The 23,373-nt window shown below is 37.7% G+C and overlaps 1 protein-coding gene across 3 annotated transcripts in view; it reads right to left on the bottom strand.

Moving 5' to 3' along the window:
- LOC112985596 (septin-2) overlaps nucleotides 1–23,373 on the bottom strand; it is a 43,198-nt gene that overhangs the window by 1,914 nt on the left and 17,911 nt on the right. For all 3 annotated transcript variants that reach the window (XM_064522127.1, XM_026104305.2, XM_026104304.2), the window contains exons 8-12: nucleotides 18,670–18,771; nucleotides 17,696–17,841; nucleotides 16,557–16,640; nucleotides 15,467–15,524; nucleotides 7,925–8,018 (exon numbers count right to left, since the gene is read on the bottom strand). In XM_064522127.1, the coding sequence (XP_064378197.1) occupies nucleotides 7,950–8,018; nucleotides 15,467–15,524; nucleotides 16,557–16,640; nucleotides 17,696–17,841; nucleotides 18,670–18,771 (459 nt within the window). In that variant the 3' untranslated portion in view covers nucleotides 7,925–7,949. The remainder of the gene's footprint in view (nucleotides 1–7,924; nucleotides 8,019–15,466; nucleotides 15,525–16,556; nucleotides 16,641–17,695; nucleotides 17,842–18,669; nucleotides 18,772–23,373) is intronic.

Consider the following 23,373-nt stretch of genomic DNA (forward strand, 5'->3'; position numbering starts at 1 on the left):
GAGACACCTCAAATTCTCCAGTCACAAAACTGCTCATTCAGACGAGAAAAAATTGCTAAATCTGAACATTCATCTGGATGGAACAAAAGAAACAATCTAGAAAACACTGTTGTGTCAAGTAACTCCTTTGCAAAGTGCAGCGCAACACCCCCAGACTACACTTGCTAATTACAGTGGGGATGAGGAGCGAGGAAAGCTGCGAGCCAAGGTCCTTTGCTCTTTGTGGTACTCACAGTGGGAATTTTGTTCAATACGCCATTACCTAACATTTTAAGTAGGCCATCACTTCACATAGCAGAACAAGCAAGCCAACATCAACGCTTTAACGCCAGAGTCCATACGCTGCTGACTGAATTCAGCCTGTCATGCCACACTGGTATTCCAAGGGCGAAAGAGAAACTAAATTTCTGCCACTGCCTGCCTAATTCAAAGATGTCTCTCTGCAATGGAAGATGTCTCAAAAGGAGACGGTGACCAATGTTTCAGACCTGCAGAAAAACTTGAGCTTCCAATAAACAAGGCAACTCTGGTTGGAAGTGCAGCTGTGGATCGATACAATCAACATTAGTAACCCAACATCTGTATTTGATACGCTTGGAGAAGATACTTGGACAAAGTACGTTTGCACATTCCCTGTGCATTTTCAGCATTCGTTTCACTGCTCTTTCTTCTTAATCTCCTTAGGAGACAATACTTTATGACACATTAGGTTGATACAGTTCTTTACAAATTTCCCCTCCAGTTTTAGTACACTAAACTTGAAGAGTCTCACATAGTCCTTTAACAATACATGCCTTTAGTAAATGCCTGTGTGCAATGCGAATTCACACTATTATTGAAGAAAGATGACACATTTCTCTCCAGTATGCCATTAGAACAAAATTTACTTTGTAAAAGTTGTTTCATAACTAGCAGTACATACACTTGCACTGATGCCCATCTTCAGATAGCTAAGAATCCTACAGCTTACAACAGATTTGGGAAAGAACAGGTAGGTTTCTCTACGTGTCCCTCAGCCGCTTCCAGGAACACCACTACAACGCAGAGCAACTTCCCATCTCTGCCTGTACGCTTTTGTATTCCCAATGAGACAAATTGGCTTTATAAGCAGTTACATTTTCTCACTGACCCAAATTCTTTTTCTTCAAATAGCACCATTTTGTGTTGTAGCTACCGCATTTATACTGTCCAACCACTAGCAAGAATTCAGAGAAAAGGGAGTCCTTGCACGAGGCTTGTGCTCTAGAGCTAAGGCATAGAGATTCCGTATTAGGACACAAAGCATTGGGAAACTTTGCTGCAACTCCTGAAATAACAAAAAGAATAAGAATACCGAGTATCACATACATCATTCTGTTAGCTAGTTTCTACTCATTCTGTCACACACACCCCTCATTTTGGGTTACTGTTATTGCAGGCATCCTCTATTGACTGCTTCAAGTTTGTTCCATTTCCTTTTGCTAGACTCTAGCAACATCTTTTATTTCCCCATAGTAAATGTCATCAGCCAAGTACACAGAGTTACAAACTGGCCTTGGAACTGCTTTCCAGTGTTTATCAGTTAATATAATATGCTAATAAGCCTTAACATCCACTTAATACCAGGCTCCAAGCTCCAGAAAAAATAACATATAAAAAAAGTTCTGAACATATTTATTTAGCAAAATGCTGCATAAAGCCCACTACAAAATCATGGCAGTTCCCCAGGCCCACTAGTGCATTCCCACTAGGAATTCTGGCAGGAAACATCTCCCTTCGCCCTCTGCATCCAGGGCATCCAAGGCTGTACTAGGCACAGCACTGTTTCACTGAGATAGGCAAAAGGTGGAAGTATTTAAACTGCATCACTCCAGGGTTGTCAAGCCTGGCAGAGGCACGAATGCCAGGCACCACTGCACATACTTGTAAGAATTGAGAATGTCACTATAGTCACCACACAGTGAAATCCATCTTTCCCAAGGCATCTACACATTACTAAAAAGCAAATAAACGTATTTCCACTCACCCCTGACATTGCCCTACAAAATAACAGTGACCCATTAAGAATTTGATATTCTTTCTATTCTGGGATCACTTAGCACAAAAAAAAGCACCAACTTGCTTAATTTGTTTACTAACAGAACATTTGATACTCAGATACAGTTTGGGTAATTATGCAAAATTATTAGAAAAGAATACATCTTGCTGTTGGGAATTTATTCCATCATTTTCATTATTATGTTTTTCATCATTATTCTGAAGATTTCACCTATCACACTGTTTATTCGCACTCAGGAAAATCTGATACACTGGACTGTTTGTTATTTTGTAAAATTCTTAACCATACTATTTTACCCATTACCCCATTTATGTTACACAAAAGGATCACATATGCATTCCAATCTTTTCTGTTTTACATTTTGCAAACTTTGCACCATTCCCTAGAAAACTTCAAAGTCTGCAAAGTATAGAGTGCTTTGGTTGGGGGAAAGGGGGGGATCCATTTCCTCTCTCCTCCCTCCTGTAACACAGCAGTTCTGGAAACCAGACTGAATGGGAGTGTGCTTTTCAGGATGCATGTATCTTACAGAGTTAGAAAAAAAAAATACACTGCAATTTCTAGGAGAAAATTTTCCTTATAAAAATAGGTCCCAACAAACTCCTGGAAATTTTGCACACAGCAAACATGGAGAGAGAAAACTGCAAGCAAGATTCTTTAAGAGCCAACAGACGGACAATATTTAGCAAGAGAAGTTTTACAGACCCTACTAATATTTCAGGCTTATGTAGCATATTAATAAGTAATACTTCTTCTGTATAATTTTTTAAGCCTATCACTTTAACAAAGTGCTACCTTATTCCTAATGGGAAGAGAGCTGAGTAACTTTTTTTCTGTCAAAGGCCACAGTCAGATGCTGTGAAACAGCCAATGTTATAATCCAAGTACAACACCATCTTTTATTATGTTCCATTTATAATAAGGAACATGACTGTTCTACCAATTGAGAGCAATATGGACTAAAAGGGATGTGCAAAAGATTATTTTTGGATGAACACACTCAAATGAAAGCTTTATTGTTCTATACCTCAAGAATTAAAAGCTTTAAAAACAAAACTACAATCCCCTAGCATTAAGCAAAAAGATCAGGTGAAATTTCACAGTGACTTTCATACAAAGAATTCCAAGTTTTATATTTATTACAGTAACAACCTTGCAAGGTAAGCAACTATCTTCATTTCACAGAGGAAAGAGGCTGAATGAGTCACAGGATGAATTAACGCTGAACCCTTCTGCCTCTCATCTTTCCCTTCCCCAGCCATATAACATTCAGACAACACAGAAAGTCATCTGAAGTCTCCCTAGCTCCTTGCACATTATAAACCAGGGCAGGTGCGCACCAGCTATGAGGTGGCTCTTAAGGTCCCTGCTAGGATCTTTCTGTAAAAGCTAACTTCAGGCCCCACTATCTCTAGAGTCACTCCTAAGTTCAGCACTTCAGTCACAGAGTAGTAAAGGAAAAATAACAGTTTCAATCAGAAGTCTATTCTCAGGGAAACTGAAACTTGTTCAATAAACTCTGTGTTGATCAGCTAGCCTAACTCAAAATCTAGGAGAGCTAAAAGGAGTTAGAGAATGATGGAGCTCATCTATTCTGGCTAGAGAAATAGCCACCAGCAGTGCCAGGTGGTTGCTCCAAACACCACACATTTGCTTAAGCTTCACATTCTCTAGGCTTTGAATTTTAGCTGCCAAAAACTACAACACTATCCTTACTTTCTCAAATGACATTTTTCATCAGATCAGTTCAGGACTCACCACCATCATTTCAGAAGGTTGGTTTCTATGACAATGCTTTGTGTTGTTCTGCTAAATGAGGTCAATTCATTGGTAGACAGAACTAACTGTTTGGTACCTTTAGTACTGTCCTTATCAAGTACTGTCCTTATCAAGAACCAGAACAGTGTTATCGAGCTCAAGATGCTTTTAAATACTTGTGGAAATCATGAGCTATATGAAAAGAATTTTCAACATCCTACAGATATTTTAAGTGCAAGCTGGGATTTTTTCTGAATACATTTCCCCAACCATAACTACATTTCCAGCTGGCTATATTTGTTTTCCATAGCCTGGCTTCCGTTACTGTTGTGTCCCAATATGATCTTGAAGCTAAGTAGAAGACAGACAATCCAAATTTGTAAGAACAAGAGGAGGAAAACAGATTGCAAAAAGCTACTCTTTCAGAAACAGAAAAGGGAAGAAACCCCCATAAACAACCATTTCTTTTGAAAAAAATTCCACCCTTTCGTAATAGTTGCTCATCTCAGACAAGTCTAGTAAATATGTTGTTGGGAGTTACTGCAGCCTTGTTTCAACAGCCAGGAGGAAGCATTTCAGAATGGAACCACCAAATAAAACTAAACCTGCTTTAGCTTTTAGTAACATCTTATTCTACCCCTCCACTTCCTTTCTCTCCAATCCTTCATTTGGACACTTGAATATAAGAAACAGTAAATTCCTACACTTATTTAACAGCAGCCATGCGTTTTAGAAGCAAAAATCTGAAAATTAAACTTATCTTTAGATCTTTATCATGGTTCACATAGACTTATAAGATTAGCACATCCAAAGTTAGGAAAAAATTGCTCCCCCTTATTCAACAAATATTATATGAACACCTCTGCCTGCACTGTTTGCACAGTAAGGCTAAAAGGGAGTTAGCCAGAGCAGGAGCACGCTGCCAGAAACAGAAACGGTGGGGTAGATCTACCCATCTTTGCTGCTTGCAAAAGCTGTCGATTGCCATCATCACGTAGAATAAGTCTGAACTCTCAGACTTGTGTCCAAAAAAAAGTTTACACACTGGTGACTACTGTTCCCAAAATTGTTTTCCTTTCCCACTTCTGATCCAGTCTCCACCAACACTTTTATTCACTCCCTTTCCAGCTTCCTCTTCTACACAGCAAACTCGATTTGCCCATCCTCTCTGGAAACTCTGAACCTATCTTTCCCTGTGTGTAACATTCACCTACGTCACTCCCCTTATACTTCTCTAACTCTAACCTTGAAAGCAAAGGAAACTGCTTGAAATAAATTCTCCCTTTGCTCTTTCCATAAACCTTTGAAGATGCCCCTATTCCAAGAGGATCAGGTATAAAAGACCCTCCCATTGCCCCATCTGAACAGCATTTTATACCATACAGGCTCCCGTGTTTTGGGCAAGGATTTGAGCTCAGTACATCTGAATCATTACGCAGTGCCAGACTCATTGCAGAAAACCTGAAAGAGCTCAGGAACTTTCTCTTTCCACCCTCTCCTTCCCTCCCCTCCCCCCCTCCAAAAAAAATCTTAAACCGCAAAGTAGATATTTCACATATTTGGACACTAGTACATTTGATTATCCTACTGTTTATTCTCCAGTTCTTATCTATGCAGGTATTTACACCATCCTGCTCTTTCCTCATAATACCTGAAGACATGTTAACTCTGTGCAGGAAAATATTTTTAATAGAATTTTGAAGGGAATGCAGACATGCATCTGTCCAAATTAAAAATACTGAAAACAGTAATTTTACATAAGTTCTTTACATATTTTTCTCAGCATAAAGGGAAAAAAAGGTGCAAAGGAAGAACTGGAGGAGAGAGAGTACTTTCAGTAGCAGTGTTGTCATAGGCTGATGCTTTAAAATTCTTGTAGAACAAGAGCCTGAGATATGCTTGAGGTAAGCTGCAATAGAACAAAAAGACTAATATAACGTGTATTTAAATTTTTTGGCATTTTGGTTCTGTGTAATTATTGTGTTTCCTAATTTATTCAAGAATTTCATTCCTTACTTTGCCAGGATGAAATTGGTTATTTCTTGAAGCACGTAAAACAACCTATGCTGGTAAGTACAAGTTTCCTGGTTTCTCTGGAAATAATGAGACGCATAAAATACAGCAAATAAATCTTACGGGAATGCTAGAAGTTGAAATCACCATTCCTCTCAAACGGCAGTCAGTTTGTTAGCACACATGAACAGAGAGAAATTTCCCTAAGGCTAAGTGCTGAATGAGTATTCACCCCAACATACTGAGAAGATCACATAACACCACTGTGGTTTAGCAGCATGGCAATCACAGTTCAAACCATGTATATTAGCCAACAAGCTATTTTAGAAATCAATAAATCAATACCTCAGCGTTAGCCAAAAGAAGTTTGAAATTCTTTCCTGAAAGTGGTCTGACAAACAATGATTTTCGCAGCAGCTGCAGAAACCTTCTAGCTTAGCAGATCCTTAAGAATCAGTGGGACCTCCAGATATGACCATCTCATTCAAGTCCTTCTCAAACTTATTCACATTGAATATTTCAGACCAACTAAGAGTTTTAAGACTTAGTTCAAACTAAATCATCCCCAGATCATGTGGATATTTAATTATAACTGCAAAGCTTCCCTGCTTAACACATTTAGGGGTCCAAGATGTATTCCAGATCAATAACGTAAAGTATCTACAAAATAACATTGCATTGGACGCACACGATCATGCTCAGAACTTATGTATCCATGGCTGCAAATTCGGCCTGGGACAGACCATGCTCCAATTCGTTTTACATAAACTTTGGGCAATACTGGATATGGTATTTCTGAAACAGATGGAATCTGGTGTCATTACTGGCTAACCATTACTGGGAATACAGCATCCTATTAGCCCTCAGCTACTGAATTTCAGCTTAAAGGATGCCATATAAGTACATGATAGTCACAGTTAGAGTTGAGCTCCTTTGCAAGAAAAAATAAAAACAGTACATAAGATTTCCTGTATCAAACAGCTATTTTCACAACAGGTCAGAATCTGGCCTGTGATAAAAACAATCTTCAGTTACAACTAAGACATTTAACTAGCTGTAAAACTACCAACTCCTTTCTGAGGAAGCAAGAGCTTCAAGTCAGACACTGCTATTGCCTGCACTGCATGGTCAGCCACAAGAGCTATCCTCAACATTTAGTCATCCAACTCTGGGAGTATGTATCTGAACATGGAAGCTGGAAGACATGATCTGAAGACTCCTCTGTTTGCAGAATTTGTGACAGTAAGAAATCTGAGTTTGATTTACTTTTTTCCTTAACTACTTCACTCAAAGATCATAGTACACGCACCTGTAAAACCATCAACTTCTGTTTAAATAGGAATCCAGTGGATAAGCTTTCTCCTTAGGAGACTTTTTTTTTTTTTTTTTAATATATAAACAGGAAGACTGAAGGTTCAAATAAAGGCAACAAAAATCTCCTTATTTTAGGCTTGGAATGTTGGCAGCTGCCACAAGGTCATAAGGGATAATATAATCCATTTTATTCAAGCTTTACATTCCAGAAGACCAGCAATCAAAACTGCTAAACTAAAGTATTAAGAAACAATAACAAGACTCCTCATATCCTTCTACTTTTTATTACTGCATTTTAAAAAAGTTATGCTAGAAGAGCTGCATTTTGAAGAAAGCATGAATATTTACTACTAACTTTTTTCTTGACTCACTCTGATCCCAGCTAATATATCATATACAGATTTTAACATCAAGGAAGTTTGCATTCAGTAAACGCAGACAGTTTGTCTAAAATTTCTTTTGGCTTTTTTTTTTTTTAAAAAAGAAAGTATTAATTTAGCACTCTTTTTACCCCCAAACACTTTACTTTTGTTTCCATATAAGCAAATTAAGTTTCTGAGCAGCATTTGCTAAAGAAAGCAAAGCCAAAGGATCCAAAGATAAGGCACTGATAAGCATCATAAGATAAGCATTTACAGGTGTTCAGCTGGAAAAGTAACATCTTTTTTTCTAGACTACCCAGAACGTCACCCATCTTAATTTTTCTAGAACTGCTGTAAAGACAAGTCCAGAGTACGAAATTAACAACAATCATTGCAAAAGCCTTACATAAGAGGAGCATAAAAGTCAGAAAAATCATACCTAATGCACCCAGATGTTAAGCATCTTAATCATCACCAGGCTTCATCCTCATTTGGGCTTGCATCTGGGCAATCATCTCCTGCATGCGGCGCAGCTGTAGAAGAAAACAAAACACCAATATGTATAAGACAGGTCACAATTTCTCTGTGTGTTCAACAGGAAATATCCAAAATCCAGGAACCTTTAAATCTTTCTTCCATAGTAGAAGGCAGACCCTATTTGCTCCTTTATGAACTAGAAATGTTCATTTAAGTCAATTAATTTAATACTTTGTTCTTCCTATTCAAGATTCTTTACAGCATTACATCTGTGTTTCACAAAAGATTCATAAAAATTTGATAGTGAGAATTCAGTAATAAAATCAAAATTATTTTAAAGATAACTATGTTTGCAGACCTATGAATTAAGATCTATTCTGGAATAAAGAAAAAACATACCCTTCCTTACGTGTATACAGGGATATATTGCTCGAGTGAGCTGAGGCAACTTTGTTCTGATGCAAGTGCTTGGAGCCTAATACCAGGCATGAATAGCGATCTTGTAGCTGTTCTGTTTTGCTCTGGCTAACCAGATAATTCCACAAGTTTTTAGCAACAGTAACAGCCAAACTTGTTGACAGAGTTTACAAACTACTTCAAAAGCAAAATAAGACGACGTTTACGAAATCCTGAAAGACAGACTAAACATATCAAGCATCAACATTTTTAAATCTAAATGATGATATTTTCTTGGAAATAGCTGCTGCTTTAAAGGCATCTTTTTAAGACACTAGTAAGTTAATTTCCATTTCATAAGAAATGTAGTTACGCATCATGCATTTTTTCCCAAAAAAATAATATTAAATATATATTCCTAAGAGAGAATAAGAAACACTAAGACAGAATTTCAAAATGTATATGCAAACATGTCTAATTTGGTTCACAATTAAGGAGGTATTTCCTTCCACACACAGTTGAGGAAACTGTGCATACACAATTGCAAGTGCACTTTTATGCCCCATCTTACAAATTGGAAAAGAAATAGGCTGCAATTTACATGCATACCATACAAGATGAGAGTCCCTTTCAAACCAGGGATCACATAATGAAAATTTATGAAACTAAAGCAGATTATTATTTCAAGAAAATAATTGTGTAGTTCTAATACATTGTTTTTTTCTTTAGGAATAACTACATAGAGAATGAGTTTCATTTATCTGGGCTGGAGGAGAGGACAAAACTCATCTTCAGATCAAAAAGCAATGCTACGTTTAAAAAGTTGCACTTCATTGCCATTTAGTCAATCGTATTAGCCACTGAGATACTGGTTACTTCATTAGATCCAGCATAGAAGAATCTGCACTAACCGCTTGAGCGCATGTACTCGGTGTTGAGCTGTAACTCCTTTAACTGTTCACAAAGAAGTACCACAGACCAGGGAAAGATTAAGCCCAGACAGCTATATCACATTTCCTTGCCTGGCCTCAGATACAAGTTTGGGGAATAGTCAGAAGCTGGAGTGCAGCAATTGCAGTGTAGCTAGAGATACCAGAGGTTGCCTATACTAGTTGGCTTGGATACGGGTATCTATCTCCTGCTGAAGCAGCACAGGGTTCAGCAGAGGCTAAATCAGGTTCCCGTGACTGTAGTGTAGCTACACCCAGACAAAAGGAGATTTACACAGGAACATACAGTGTGACATACAGAAAAAAAAAATCTGTAATAATTATTATATACCCATCTACATCTTTCTGCTGAACATTTAAAAAGACCTCTGATCAAAAAGAGAGCATACAGCTTCATAAAAAAAAAGAAGAAAAAAGTCTCAGAAATGAGAGAACTGAGTTGATTCCATGGCCCAAGAAACAAAAAAAGTTTCAAAGATCAGCTTATAAAAATGTAAGACACCTGGTCCTTTGAACTGCCTCTCTGCAGGCTTACCATCAGAATAGAACTAGCTTGTTGGAAGCTCGCCTACTTGAGTTTTCCCAAGAGTGCTCCAAGCTGAGCCATGAAACACTCCCAAAATAGAAACTATTCAATAATCACAGGGAGAGATACTGCTGTGCATGTATTATGGTGATCTGCTCAAACACAGCATTCCGCTAAGAGCCAGCACCACATTTTAAAACCTAAATATATCTCTGAATCTCACATTTTCATAACCTTAATAAATCCAAACACGTCCACACTCTATGAAAGAAATCTTATGTTGCATACGACTCAAATTAAGATAGGAAAGAAGAATTAGGAGATCTACTCTGCTCTAACACTGAGTAAGCTTGTGGGAAGAAGATTTTGCTTTTCCGTTTTTATGTAGTGCTTTGAGATCTAGTGGTGAAGTGTTAGTCTCATCCCTTAGCTAAGTAATGGCAAGGTTCTGAAGCTACTTTAGCATGGTTCAGTACAGGAGTTTAGGGCAGGCAAAGCCTACTAGATTAGGCACACTGTTGTCTCCTATGGCCATTAATAGGTTAGAAGCCACTGAAGTTTCTTTTAATTAAGAAAAGTAGGGGGAAAAAAATATATCTTAGAAAAGGCATTTAAGCACAACTATCTCCAGAAGACATTTTTTTTCCCCCCACTGCATCCTGGATGCATCAGTATTTCACTTTTTGGTTCAGCATTTTATATGCAAACAATCCAGAATGGTTGCTTGCTACTGTCAAGCTGAAGAGCTCTAATCAAACTACCAATTTCTTAACAGTATTCTAAGCAAACAATCTATGAGTAGATACCACACACTAAAACCAGGCTGCATAACTACTTGCTAAAGTTAGAGCCAGTAACTGAAGGGGAATGCATATAAATATCTTGGGGAGGAAATCGTTTGCACATATATATATATATATCTTGTCAGCTTGAGTGTAAAATTAACAAGTAAACCTAGGTCTTCTGTGCCTTCTCTTCCCTCCACCTTCCCCCAAAAGAAAGGCATCAGCCTGCACTGTATTCAAAGTAGTAACAGTGTCAGGCTCTTACAATATTCCTCTTCCAGTGAGGAGAGGACATAAGAACCATTCCTGCATATTACAACACAAATTTAAAGAAACTTGTGTCTTCTCCTTACTAGACCTACTGTATAGAGAGAAACAAATTCTTTCCTCTTAATAAAGACGAATTTAAAGACTACACAAAAGACAAACTCTTATCGTATCAAGATCTGCGTCCCCTAGGCTGCTAGGGATTGCAAGCACCAAGGGCATAACATGACTTTGGTCTTGCTCGGCAGTAAACCCACTTGCTGACATAAAAGCAGCATTAATACGTTCTGTAGAGAACTTGCATTCATGCCCTAAAGAAAGGTACTACAACCTGATAGCACAGGGTTGGTACACATGAGGATAAGAAAGATAGGAAACAATCTTTGAAAATCTTTTAACACATACAATTCTTGTGAATTCCCAGAAAACAAACAAAAAAAAGCAAAAGAGTGAACTTAAGGTTAGTATAAACCCCACCTTCTTTACAGTTCATGTCAGGACTGAAATTTAGTTCAAAGTGTCATGTAACTACTGAGAAGCACTGCCACAACATGGAAAGGAAACAGACATTTAAAATTTTAGAATTAAAAGTGAGCCATACTGCTTCCTATCTGTCATGCCATTAACAGAAACCAGATTACACAGTTTTGCTTTACCTATGAGACTGCATCTGAAATAATGCTTTGCCCAAAACACAGAAGAGTATTACACAGTGAAGACTCATCTGAACAAGGTGAGTGGCTTTTCAGTGACAACCCCACAGATAACAGGAAAAGGAATGTTAAAAAACGAACAATATTCACTTCCCAGTAACAAGCTCCTCCTCCCCACACCAACTATGATTACTTTTGCCTAATTTTTTTTTATGTAAGAAAGTTCACAAGGGAAGAGGCTGCAAGAATAAAACAAGACGGAAAAAATGAAACTGTAGACTGTGGATTTTGTAAGTGCACCAGGATGTTCCCATGATACTCGCTGCTTGTTAGAAATACTTTTAATACCAAAGAGTACAACTAATCTTGTTAATTGAGGACAAGAAAAACACTCCCAAAGTTACTATACTGGAAAAGGGGTTACAATCAAGAAAAACGTCTAGTTTCATAAAACACATTGACGTTATAAATAGCAGAAGCTTCTACGGTCATAGTCATTGCGCTACATTGGCAGCAAGTATTGTTCCTTCGAAGAACAGCTAAAAAGAAAAAACAATTAAAACAATTACTCCCCCCCACCCCCAAACCATCTTCATTCCAGCCTCCAAAACATTGCCATTCCTAATCATTTACCAAGCTTTTTCTTCTCATGGTGTTCTCCCAGGACTAAGACTAGATCACTTTACAGAGGAAGCTTGTAGTGGTCTGCACAGAATACACCTCCTTCCCCCCACAGTGGGCAATAATGTTCCAAAAAAACAAATTCAACTTTATAGCTGTTTTTATTTCCCTCAGGTCTGCAGGCCTTGGTCAGCAGTCATGCTGTCTCTCTACATAATAGTTTTCATCTCTTTTTTCTTTTTTTCCTCTCTTCAAAGAAACGCTTTCACATATACCTGCAGTTCCAGCCGATTACTCCTACACGTGAGCATTCACCACATCCTCATCCTCCTGCTGCTAGATCCCAGGCTGGACAGCACTTGGCACTGCAGGCTCTCTGCCTAGGATCTCCAGTATTAAACCTATTACCACAGTTCTTGATGTCATCAGTGAGTTAAAGAAATTCAGCAAGTGGAAGGCCAGAGAAAAAACAAATTTCAAGATTGTGATTAATTCTATAGTGTTCAGCCTACTGCTCACAAACCTCACCGAAGGCAGTAATGGCTATAATCACACAGCATCTTTTCTCCTGAAATCCAGCAAAGCAAACCTTCATACAAAGGGAAACTGAGGCAGTGAAGTAAAGGGATTTGCTCAAAGCATCAGGGTAGGTCACTTGAAAAATGAGAGAAGCGTTGTCCTTTGCTGTTTTCACGTAAACATGGTCACACCATTTTTCTGGAAATAGTACCTTTCAAACTCTTGAAAGTTTTGTATTATGAGATAACTCCAGAATAGGAAGAGTATGACACAACATTATAAGCTTTCCTAAAAAGTTTGTGCCCATTTATAAAACAGTGTCACACTAGAAATGCAGCATATTTACAGTAAGGAACGTGGATACCTTTACTCTTATTTTCACTTCCCGACGCAGAAAAAGGTCATCATTTGCAGATGAACAGAAAGCACAACCAGACTGAGCAATAAATCCAAAGTGACAGATTAGTAGTTCCAAATGGCTGGAGACCACATCCTTGGGCATAATAAAAGATCATTTAGCAAAAGTGATGCCTTGATAATGATGATCCTGGCACTAACCCAAGCATTCATTCCTTCCAAGGTTATGTAAACCTCACAAAACTGTAAATAGAACTTCAAGCACCGCTACTGATGGGAATGCAAAACAGGAGGGGAAATGGGTATTTGTTTTCTCTGCAAAGGCCGTGGAATGCAAACCCATTTCCTCTGTGCCTCTTTCCTCCCCAGACTGCTCCCCAGTCTGAAATTTAGGATGATATGGAGATGAAAGGATTTCATACCAGCTTATCTACAGAAGATTCAGCAAAACCTCTTGATCTCTTAGGGACAATAGAAAGCGTAAGTTAAAAATCTATTTGTTTTTTCAAGTTCCAACGTAATCCTTTGCAACTTCAGCAGCAGTTATTCAGAGCTGATTAGTCCCAGAGGGAACTTCCAGAGATTGTCCTCCAAGAAATTCAAGACTTCATGCCCTTAGCTATATTACATAAAAACTACATGACATACATATAATATATATGCAGATTGGCACAGAGTGGTCAAAATAGACCAGTAGATAATGATGTGCCTGCCATATTAACTATTTCCAGTCATAACAGGATTTTTCAGGTATAAGCCTGAGAACAAATAATTCTATAAGGATACTCAAATTTCCACTTTACTACTACTACAATGTATATAGTTTAAATAAAACAAGGAGAAACAGTTATCATTTAAGCTGCCTAAATTTATTGCCTGAGTCTTAGAATTACTATGGAAAAAGAAAATCTTTAAAAAAAAAATGCTCTTGACATTTTCAGAGCAGCTAATGTTCCTGGCTATCAACTGAACGATCTACTGTTGTTTAGCACATATATCAGTAAATGGGAGGTAGTTAATTGGTGTACAGAACACTTGCAGAAGTTCCACCGCCATAAATGCATGGCCACTAAAAGTGTTTTTGTTGATGAAATGAAGTTATACAGTGATAAAAATGCAGCTGTCTCATTTAGCCACCAGGAAATCACATTATTAACTACTATTTATGGTGATAAACAGCAAAAAATTTTCCAGAAAGGAAATGCAGAAGTAGCTAATTATGTCAACATGGCAGGTAACCAGGATTAGCTATTTTTAAACCTGGATGCTACGAGGGAAAAGGGAAATGCACAGACTGAAGTATCTATATTTCATACACTGTAGTATAGTGGAGGGTGAATCTTTTATCCAAAACACACAAAATTTTGTAGTGTTTTATTTCTTACTCCAAATCTATTCCTGTATACATTGACCTTTTTAGTCATGTCTTCCTCTATTTATGGACTTGGATCCAAGTTCAGTTGAATAAAAAGAGAAAAAATACTACCTTCCAATTGGCAGCAAGTCTTATGTGTTTCCATAATGCAAGCAGTCATAAGCACTGGCAATACAGTACTTGAATTTAAATACTGAGCTAACAATCTCCGAATCCTTAAAAGCTCAACATAAAAACAGTAAGCTGAAGGGCTTACCAATAACTTGAAACAAGAGTAAGAAAACAGAGTGAAAACACCAGATCCATAAAGTGACTTGTAGAAAAGAAATATTAATCTTTAGTTGCAGGTAAAATTTTAAGATGAAAAACATGCAAGCTATTATGTTCACAAAAGATTAAGACATTATAAAAAGCACAGGATCATGGAAACTGGTCATTCCAAGTTACATAGCATTCTCCTTGACATGTCCTCACACACACAGGTGGAGTTCAAATCTGTGAATCTTCTCCATTAACTAGTCTTGAAGGATGGTCCTGGACCTCTCCTGTACTCTTTGATAAATGCCTTTTTACATTACAGTGTTTACCTTAATTATAGCAAGGGATTTTTAAAAATTAAGACTTTCTGCTCCACAGCAAAAAGGCACAAGAAGAAATTTACCGTAAAGATGCTTGTACTAAACAATGACTGAAATATAAGACTTAGCAACTTTACTGCGATCAGTCTACTCCAAGATACTATGTTTAAAGCAGCACACGGAGCTGGCAAACATAAATTGAATAAAGAACAGAAGCTAGGCTTATGGAAAAATAGCAGCAAAACTGGAAAAGATAGATACCTGCCTACAACCAGGAGTCCATAGGCTACTTGCTATCCACAGTATACAACTGGCTAGACAAAACACTTTGTATGGGCAACTTGCATGTTCCCTTTAGGTCCCTATTTTTCACAGCTCCCATCTTACACTCTATGTAGACACTAGTTGCTGTAGAACACTGAAATCAGAACACGGCATGTTATATAAAAAACAATAATTTTAGAAGCTCTCTCTTACCTCAGCCTCTTTCTGCTGGAGGATTCTATCCTTGTCTACAACTTCTTCTTCAACAGGCCTATTGAACAGAACAACACATTGATGGTATAAAATACAGAAGAGAAAGGCCCCTAGAACAGATTCAAGATTTGCATTTTAGGTAATACAACTGAAGAAAAAGAAGTCTGCATGCATTCTCACAGGGGAAAAGAAAAAATTTGTTTAAACCTAAGTTTCCCTCCTGTGAAACACCATCCTCTACCTTCATACACTTCTGTTTCTCCCATCCTCTAATTTTCTTCCTCTGTTTCATAAAAATGTAATTTCTCCACCAATAGATCTATACATATATTTTTTTTTTTGGCCATTTACGCTAATCAAGAGATTTCCTCTGCCATCTAGTCATTGTACAAAATCAGCCATAAAAGAAGCTATGGAACAGCTGTGAAAGCTATTTTCTTTTTTCTTTAAAATCAAAATGCTTGGCTGAATACTTAAAGAACAACAAAAAAAAAAACCTTAAAGTAGGGAGTAGAGTAAGTTGCAAAAATGCACATTTGTGCTGCACCTTCCTTGGCAGCATTAGGTCCGCCAAGGACAGAAACGTTACAAAAAGATGCTACAAAAAAATCATCTGGGCTAAACTTCTCTCTCTAGCTTCTGACAGGAAGGAGCAAGAAAAAAAAAAACAGCATAGCAGTCTTGCAATAACTGAAGCAGCACCATTCTGTCTAATCAAAGAGGCTATGGCCTATCCACATGTGCCCACTGAAGTTTATTTTTTACAAGTAGAAACTATTTAATAGAAAGCTATCCTGCTTGCTGCCCACTGCTTCTTTATGCACATACCAATTAAAAAGAAAAAAAGAGAGAGAAAGGAGAGCAGATACAAAACCAAGGACATAGTTTGTAAGCATATCGCTTAGCTAGTCATTACTCCTTTTTAAGAAAATGTTTCATACAAATCTCCAGTACCCCCACAGATTGAAATCTCAGGAGAAATAATAGTTAAAGGACGGATTAGTAAGGAGGAAGAGCAAGTCCTATCTCATAGTGGAAAAGAACAAAGAGAGGAGCAGCAGAGCCCAAAGGCACACACCCAGGTACTCACTTGCCAGTTCGCTTTAGCCTCTCTGAACGGAAGTTCTCATAGTGCAAATCTTGGGTCACCTCCTGCAGGTCCTGCATGTGTGTTCTAGAACACGCAAAGGGCTATTAAACACTTTGGTCTTCTTGCCAAAAGGAAGAAAAACACCCTCTTATCTTCTATTTTTGTTTCATATAATGGGTATATTTATTGGAAAATTAATCTTCGCAGACCAAGTCCACCACCCAGCTAGCTAGAATACTGGTATCATGTTCACTAGTCTTAATTTGTACCTATGTGCCTCCCTTCAATATTCTTCAGAGCCAAAGAATGCTGTCCTCCTCTTGTTCACTCATTATTTCACAGGAGCTGTTTATACCCATCTTTGAGTGTAATAACCTCATGAAGACTTATTTTTAAAAAGTTTTAATTCGTAAAGTATTTTTTGACTGTTTGAAGTGTATTTAGTACAATTTGTAACCGAAAACTAGGTGGAGCTCCTTGGCTAACACAACAGCTAACATTGCTTAACAATTTTCCATTGCCAAAAAACCCTCAAACAAAAAAGGCTGCTTGCTACAAACCGCGACCAGCAGAGGGCAACCCCTGCTCACTAGAGACTAATCAGAAATCCACCAGAATTACGTTTCCAGTAAGAGAAATGCCATTAAAAAAAAACAACAACACTTAAAAGCATCTACACACCAGAATATCCATGCCAGATAAAATCGTAAAGCAGGGTTATCATATTCAACATAGCATTTCCTATATGGCCGAGAAAACTGACTTTCACCTTTAAAATACTCATCTTCGTGGATTAATCTCTTTAAATAATATTTTAAAAGCCTCTCTGCCCCACCAGCTGCACAATAAGAAAACAACTTTAGTTTATATGTAAAGCCATAACATCAGTTCATGTAAGAGATGAAGAACTGTCACAAGTATATGACAGTGTGAAATACAGAAAATATTTTCCACGGTGACAGTTCAAAGGATCACAGCAGTAAATCAAGCTGACTGGGGGGGAAGAAAGAGGGGAGCTGATCCACACTGCAGCCAGAGCTAGTTTTGAATTAAGGAATTCAGGTTCTTAGAACTCTCTAGCCTTGATAACAGAGTTATGCCACCACAAAAGGAAATGGGATAATTTTACCATTACTCACACCAGCATTGTGCGCAATTTAAGGAAATCATTGTGCTCTGGATTTTCAACTTCAACAACTCCCCAGGGATACAGACGGCCTCTGATTTTTTTCCCTTTCACCTCAATAAGTTGATTGGATCCAATAACAGCAAAGGGAATGCTAGCCTAGTTGAAACAGAGCAAAACAAGTTACTGTTTGGGGTTTTTTTGTTTGTTTGGGTCTTTTTAGGAAAGCACAGAGACACTTTTAAGTAACAGAACGGAGAAGGGGGGGGGAAAAAAAGTGTTGACAAATACATTAACTAAAATCCTTCTGCGTCAGCCAAATCAATAAATCCTGTTCTGAACACTGCAACCTCTCACTATTAACACCTGCAGTTTTGTTAGGGTCAGTTTGTCTTAATGGCACAAAGGGAAATGACGCTTTGCTTTAGGAACACTTGACTGTTGTTGAAGTACAGTTTGGGCATAATGTGTCATCTGACATAACATCATGCATGGAAGGCAGCCAACAGAACCATACTTCAGATACAGATTAAGTAGCTAGGGACTGAGAATTTCAGATATATTCTCTGTGTATCTTTGCCACTAGTATCACAGCACAAAGAGGAAATGACTTCAGTAAAACGTTTATTATCTGGTCTAACAAGAGGAAAGTCATTAATTAGGATAGTAAGCCTAACATATGCACGTGCTCTCGCTCTCTCTTCACTTGCATGTGAAACAGATAGCAAATCAGTTTCTTTCTGGGAAACAGTTCCTTACATTTAAGGGGGGGAAAAAAAAAAAAAAAGAAAAGAAAACTACAAGATACTACAGCCGGAACTCTGATGAAGCAAGGACCACAATCGAAAAGACTAACTCAGAGCCAAGAGTTTTTCCAAAGAAAATCCAAATTTTCAACACACATTATAAAGGAACAAAGTATCTGCAAGCATACTGTAAGCTTAAAGAACTACTGCATTAAAATAATTAAGAAAGAGTGAAACTTGCCTTCAGAACCCTGGTTTGTTCTTTAAATTCCTCATCTTCATCAGAATCTGCATCAGGAAGCTGATAAATCCTAATGCCGTGTTCAGAAATCTCATCCAGAACCTGAGTTTAAAAGAGAGAGAGAGATTATTAGGTTAAAGTATACAGATTGATTTACCAGTCTGCCACATCTAGAAGAGCAGAAAAAATATTCTGAGTTTAAGTAGTTTGACAATGCCTAAAACATCACTAGCTGAAGCTACCATGACTTATTCTTTGATCTTATGTACTACAAGACTATCTTGCATTGCATTAATTTCACTCTATGAAGCAAAAAAGCAACAAAAAACATAGCATTTTTTCCATTTTGTCTTTATTCGACAGAGACTTGCACCTCAAGTACATAAATGTCCTATTGTGAGAACAGCTCAATGTAGAAAACCACTTGCCCAGCAATCTGCAAGTTCTGAGATGTAGGAAACAAATACTAAGTGGGAAATAAATCACATTCCTAAAAGGAACAAAGAAAGTTTTTAAAATACAGCCAGATCTAGTGTAGGCTATTTTACTCTTCCAAAATGGTATCTTAAAAACATTTCTGAGATTTGCTAACTACATATGTTCTTTTTCAAAGAGCTTACTAAAAAGCATTTTTAAAAGCCAACAAATGTGCTGAGATGAACTCTGAATTATACTGTTTGTAATAGATCTATTTGATACAATCTACAAAATCAGAAACAGAAACATTAACAGCAGCTCACCTGCCTGTGCACTCTGAGAGAAACAGACTCACTAAATACTTTGTGACATTCCTCACATATCTTTGCGTATGACCTTAACTAGTGTATTTTTCTATGTTCAATGATACAGAAATAAAGACTTAAAAATACCCATATTGAGACATAATCAAGGCATTCAGACAACAATCTGTGTCTGCAGCTGTACTCAAGGAATAAGCACATCAGAATTAGAACACTATCTGCGATGAATGTTAGCCACATGACTGACAAAACACTTGTAATACATCATATTCCTGCACAGCACTTTTTGAAGACAAAAAATGAGATGCCTGACTCAAAGGTCTTCCCTTCAAAAACAGAGGCCTAAAGATCTGCCAAAAAAAAAAAAAAAAAGCATGAAAGATAGATGGATTAGAAAAAGAAGTTATAGCAATAAGTCATTAACAAAACCAGAAGGTTTATGTAGAGGAAAAAGCAGGAGCTGACAAAAACAAAACGAAGTTAACAAGAAGCGGCAAGTAAAGGCAGTGAATTTGGAGAAGAGCTTCATTAACTACAGCATCAAAACCCTGCAGTCTATGTCAAAATATGTTTGCACGTATTTGATATCTACAAAAATTGAAAGGACAATGTCTACTGTCGGTTGAATTGAAAAGACTAAGCCCATGCCCCACTTAAACCGGAGAAAGCTTTCAAAATCTGTTAATAGGAAAACCATCCATACAGAGCTTTCTTTATTGTCACTAATGTCTGGGATTAACACGAAAAACCTAATCTGTATTTCTGTATACATTCTTTCCCTAATGAAATCACTGCGGGGGTAAGTAGCTAGCATAATCCTAGGCCTGTAGCAGTTTCAAAAGGTGGCACTAGTCAATCCTTTTCCTGAAGCTTAACAGAGTGCTTCTACTGCCATCCTATTAAAAAAGAAAAATATTTGAGTAAGAAATCCCAAATACACTGACAAGATTTGCTTTCACTAAAAAGTGTGGTGGTATGGAGAGAACATCAGGAATGCTGACAGTCTGCAGTAACTCTCTCTTCAAAGAGATCTTGGATGTCTTAACAGAAAAAGATTAACTGTGCAAACTTCCTGTATTAGCATTCCCCACCGGTAACACAGGGGCCGCGACTGCAGTCCCGCAACCGGGACTCACATCGAGCGGCGGCACTACTGCAATACCGAACTTTTACAACAGGCAAAGTTTGAGCATCCACATCACTAAAAGTTTTTTTTTTTTTTAAATGAGGTGATAAAAACATTCAGAAATGTCAACATAAGGACTTGTGATGTCATTAGCACTGATATAACCGTGCAAGTGTTAAAAAACAACAACAACAAACCTAATTTGATAATACAGATACAACTAGGCTTTGAATGCATGAAAGGTCTTGATGAAGCTTCCTACAATATTGCTGGCTTCCTTCATCTCCTATTGTGATGGCAACCAGTAACTACGGTGTAAATAAAACCTGTCCAACTAGAGTCTGATATAAACTAGAGTTTAAATAGCTGTTTAAAAGAAAACAATCCCCTTTAGAAGACAAATTACCATGTATGAACCACAGCTCCTCCCATGACAGTGTTTTCCTGCCAGGTATATAAACATCACAGACACACACAGACCCTATGAACTACCACCTATACCAACAGATACAGCTATATTTTTAAAAGAAAAAAGTAATTTGGAAATAAGTTTTGCCAATAAGCAATTAACAGTTATGTTAGCTCAATTACATTTAAATCGATAAGTGTTACACTGTTTTGCAGAACGGAGGAGCATCAAACTGTCACCAAATGATAACAGACCACGCACAGCTGGGATAGGTGGGGCAGTGCTGCAGTGTGTTGCCTTTAAGTGGCTGCATGAAACAAGAAAGCACATGTAACCTGACTGAGATCTTAAAGATAAAATTCAAGTGAAACAATAGCGGGAAAGCCAACAACAAGGGGTGCTAGAATAATATATTACAGCTGTTAAACCTAGTGCTTTCCTGAAAGGAAAAAGAATTGCAATAAAAACAAACTGTATTTTATGGTCCTAACAATGAAACAGCATTTCGCTTCTGCAAATCTCAATTTTATTGGCCTCAGAGGATTCTGTGTTCCTAAAGATTAGCCTTCCCATGGGAAATTCAAAAAAAAGTCAAAATATTAGTTCCCCTCTCATGAAGTCATTCTTTTGAGCAGGTTTCCTTAGCAGCCTTGCATGGCGCAGCTTGTGAAACTGCCCTGCATTTCTTCCCACTCGAGAGTTTTAAAAAATAACTTTGAATTCCAAAAGACAAAACAGGAATTACTCCAAGCTGGGTTTCCTTTGCAAGCTGATCTCACTGCTTAGTGCAAAGCAGCAAAACAAAAACATTTTACTTTAGATTGATGGCCAAATGGCAGAAACATCTAAAAAAAATAAAACTTCAAGCCACGTCAGCAAAGCGGGATTTTGATTCTTATTCTTGATTAGAGATGCTGTTAGCCAAGACGCTTTGAGTTAGAACAATATACAGTAGCTAGACTTTCAAAGCTTTGGAACCACATTATACATTTGACTTAGTATAAACTCAGTTTGTAGAGTGACCTTTGCCAGGAGGACAAAAATAATAGACTACTGCTTACCTGTTTCCTAACCACGCCCTCACCAGACTACAGCATATGCTGTTGATCTTTTTATAGTTATCCAGTGCATAAATAGCAATGTGGTGTCCACGTGTGTTAGTCAAGACTGTTTTAAAAGACTTTGTTAAAAATAACATTGCTCTAAATGGCAAAGAACTAAACAGGAATGGGCACAGACAGAATACGGCAAAATGAGGTTGCCTTTAAATTAATCTGTTCATCACAGGATGTATAAATCAGGATTCATCTCCATCTTCAAGCATACAGGCATCATAAACCCTCAATCTAACCTCATTTGCAGAGCTGTACTAAAAAATAAGCAATTCCAAATTCACATCAGGAAACTGGTTTCCTTGCACTACTGCCATATTTCAGCTAATATCCTGCATAACAATACACAGTAGCGAATGTCAAGCAGCATGTGCACTATGCTGTGTTTGACCCTACAAGAGGCCACCAAACAGCAGGCAAAAGGAGCACAGCAGAAAAAGACCCAAGACAGTCGCAGCAAATACTGAAACCTGGTGAGATTACATTGCTCTTCATTTAACCCCTCCATGAACAGTATCTCAGTCAGATAAAATCATTTCACCAACTCAATGCACGCTCAAAAAAAAGCAAAGATTGAAGCCAGCATAAGCAGCCACATCTCTATTGTTATTCCCTTACGTGTTCTTTCAATTTGCCCACAGGACCCGTCATCTCCTCATAGCATTCGAGGAGGAACACAGTAAAAGCTCAAGAACTGGGGCAGAATTTCTCCCAGCATGATTTACAGGTCCCTCTTATGTCAATGTATGCCTTGGTTTTTGACAGTTTTCTGCTTTTTTTATATTAAAAACAAAAAAAAAAAAACTAAAAAAGCACTAGTTCATCATAAAGCTGGTCACTTCTGTATAAGCACCTTTCTCCCCTCTAATGAGGCATAACCGACTTCACTTTAAACTTGTTCACTCAAATATAGAAAATTTATTGTTTCTTGGCTAAGTTTCACTGCATCACTAAGCTCCATACAAGCAACTACACTGCTAGCAGTATCTTACCTTGCTAGACTCTAGTTGCTTATACATCTACACAAACCACAGTCACACCTTTGATTGTGGCACTGATCTACCCTGAAAAAAAGAAAAAAGCCTCTGAATTCAGGTTGAGTTCAGCTAACATGCTATTTTGTAAGCATGATCTGAATTAGACTACTTTTCTGGGCCAAAATAAAGCTGTAATCCTTCTTCAAGGAAACAGAAAAATACCGATGCGCAAAAACCCTTGGATTAAGGGACCAGCGACCATTCTAAATAACCATCAGAAGCCAGAGGATCATAATAAAAACATCTGCCACTCCCTCCACAAGAAACAAAGTAGCAGGCT

This window comes from Dromaius novaehollandiae, chromosome 17, assembly GCF_036370855.1.
Source record: "Dromaius novaehollandiae isolate bDroNov1 chromosome 17, bDroNov1.hap1, whole genome shotgun sequence".
In the NCBI taxonomy this organism is placed as follows: domain Eukaryota; kingdom Metazoa; phylum Chordata; class Aves; order Casuariiformes; family Dromaiidae; genus Dromaius; species Dromaius novaehollandiae.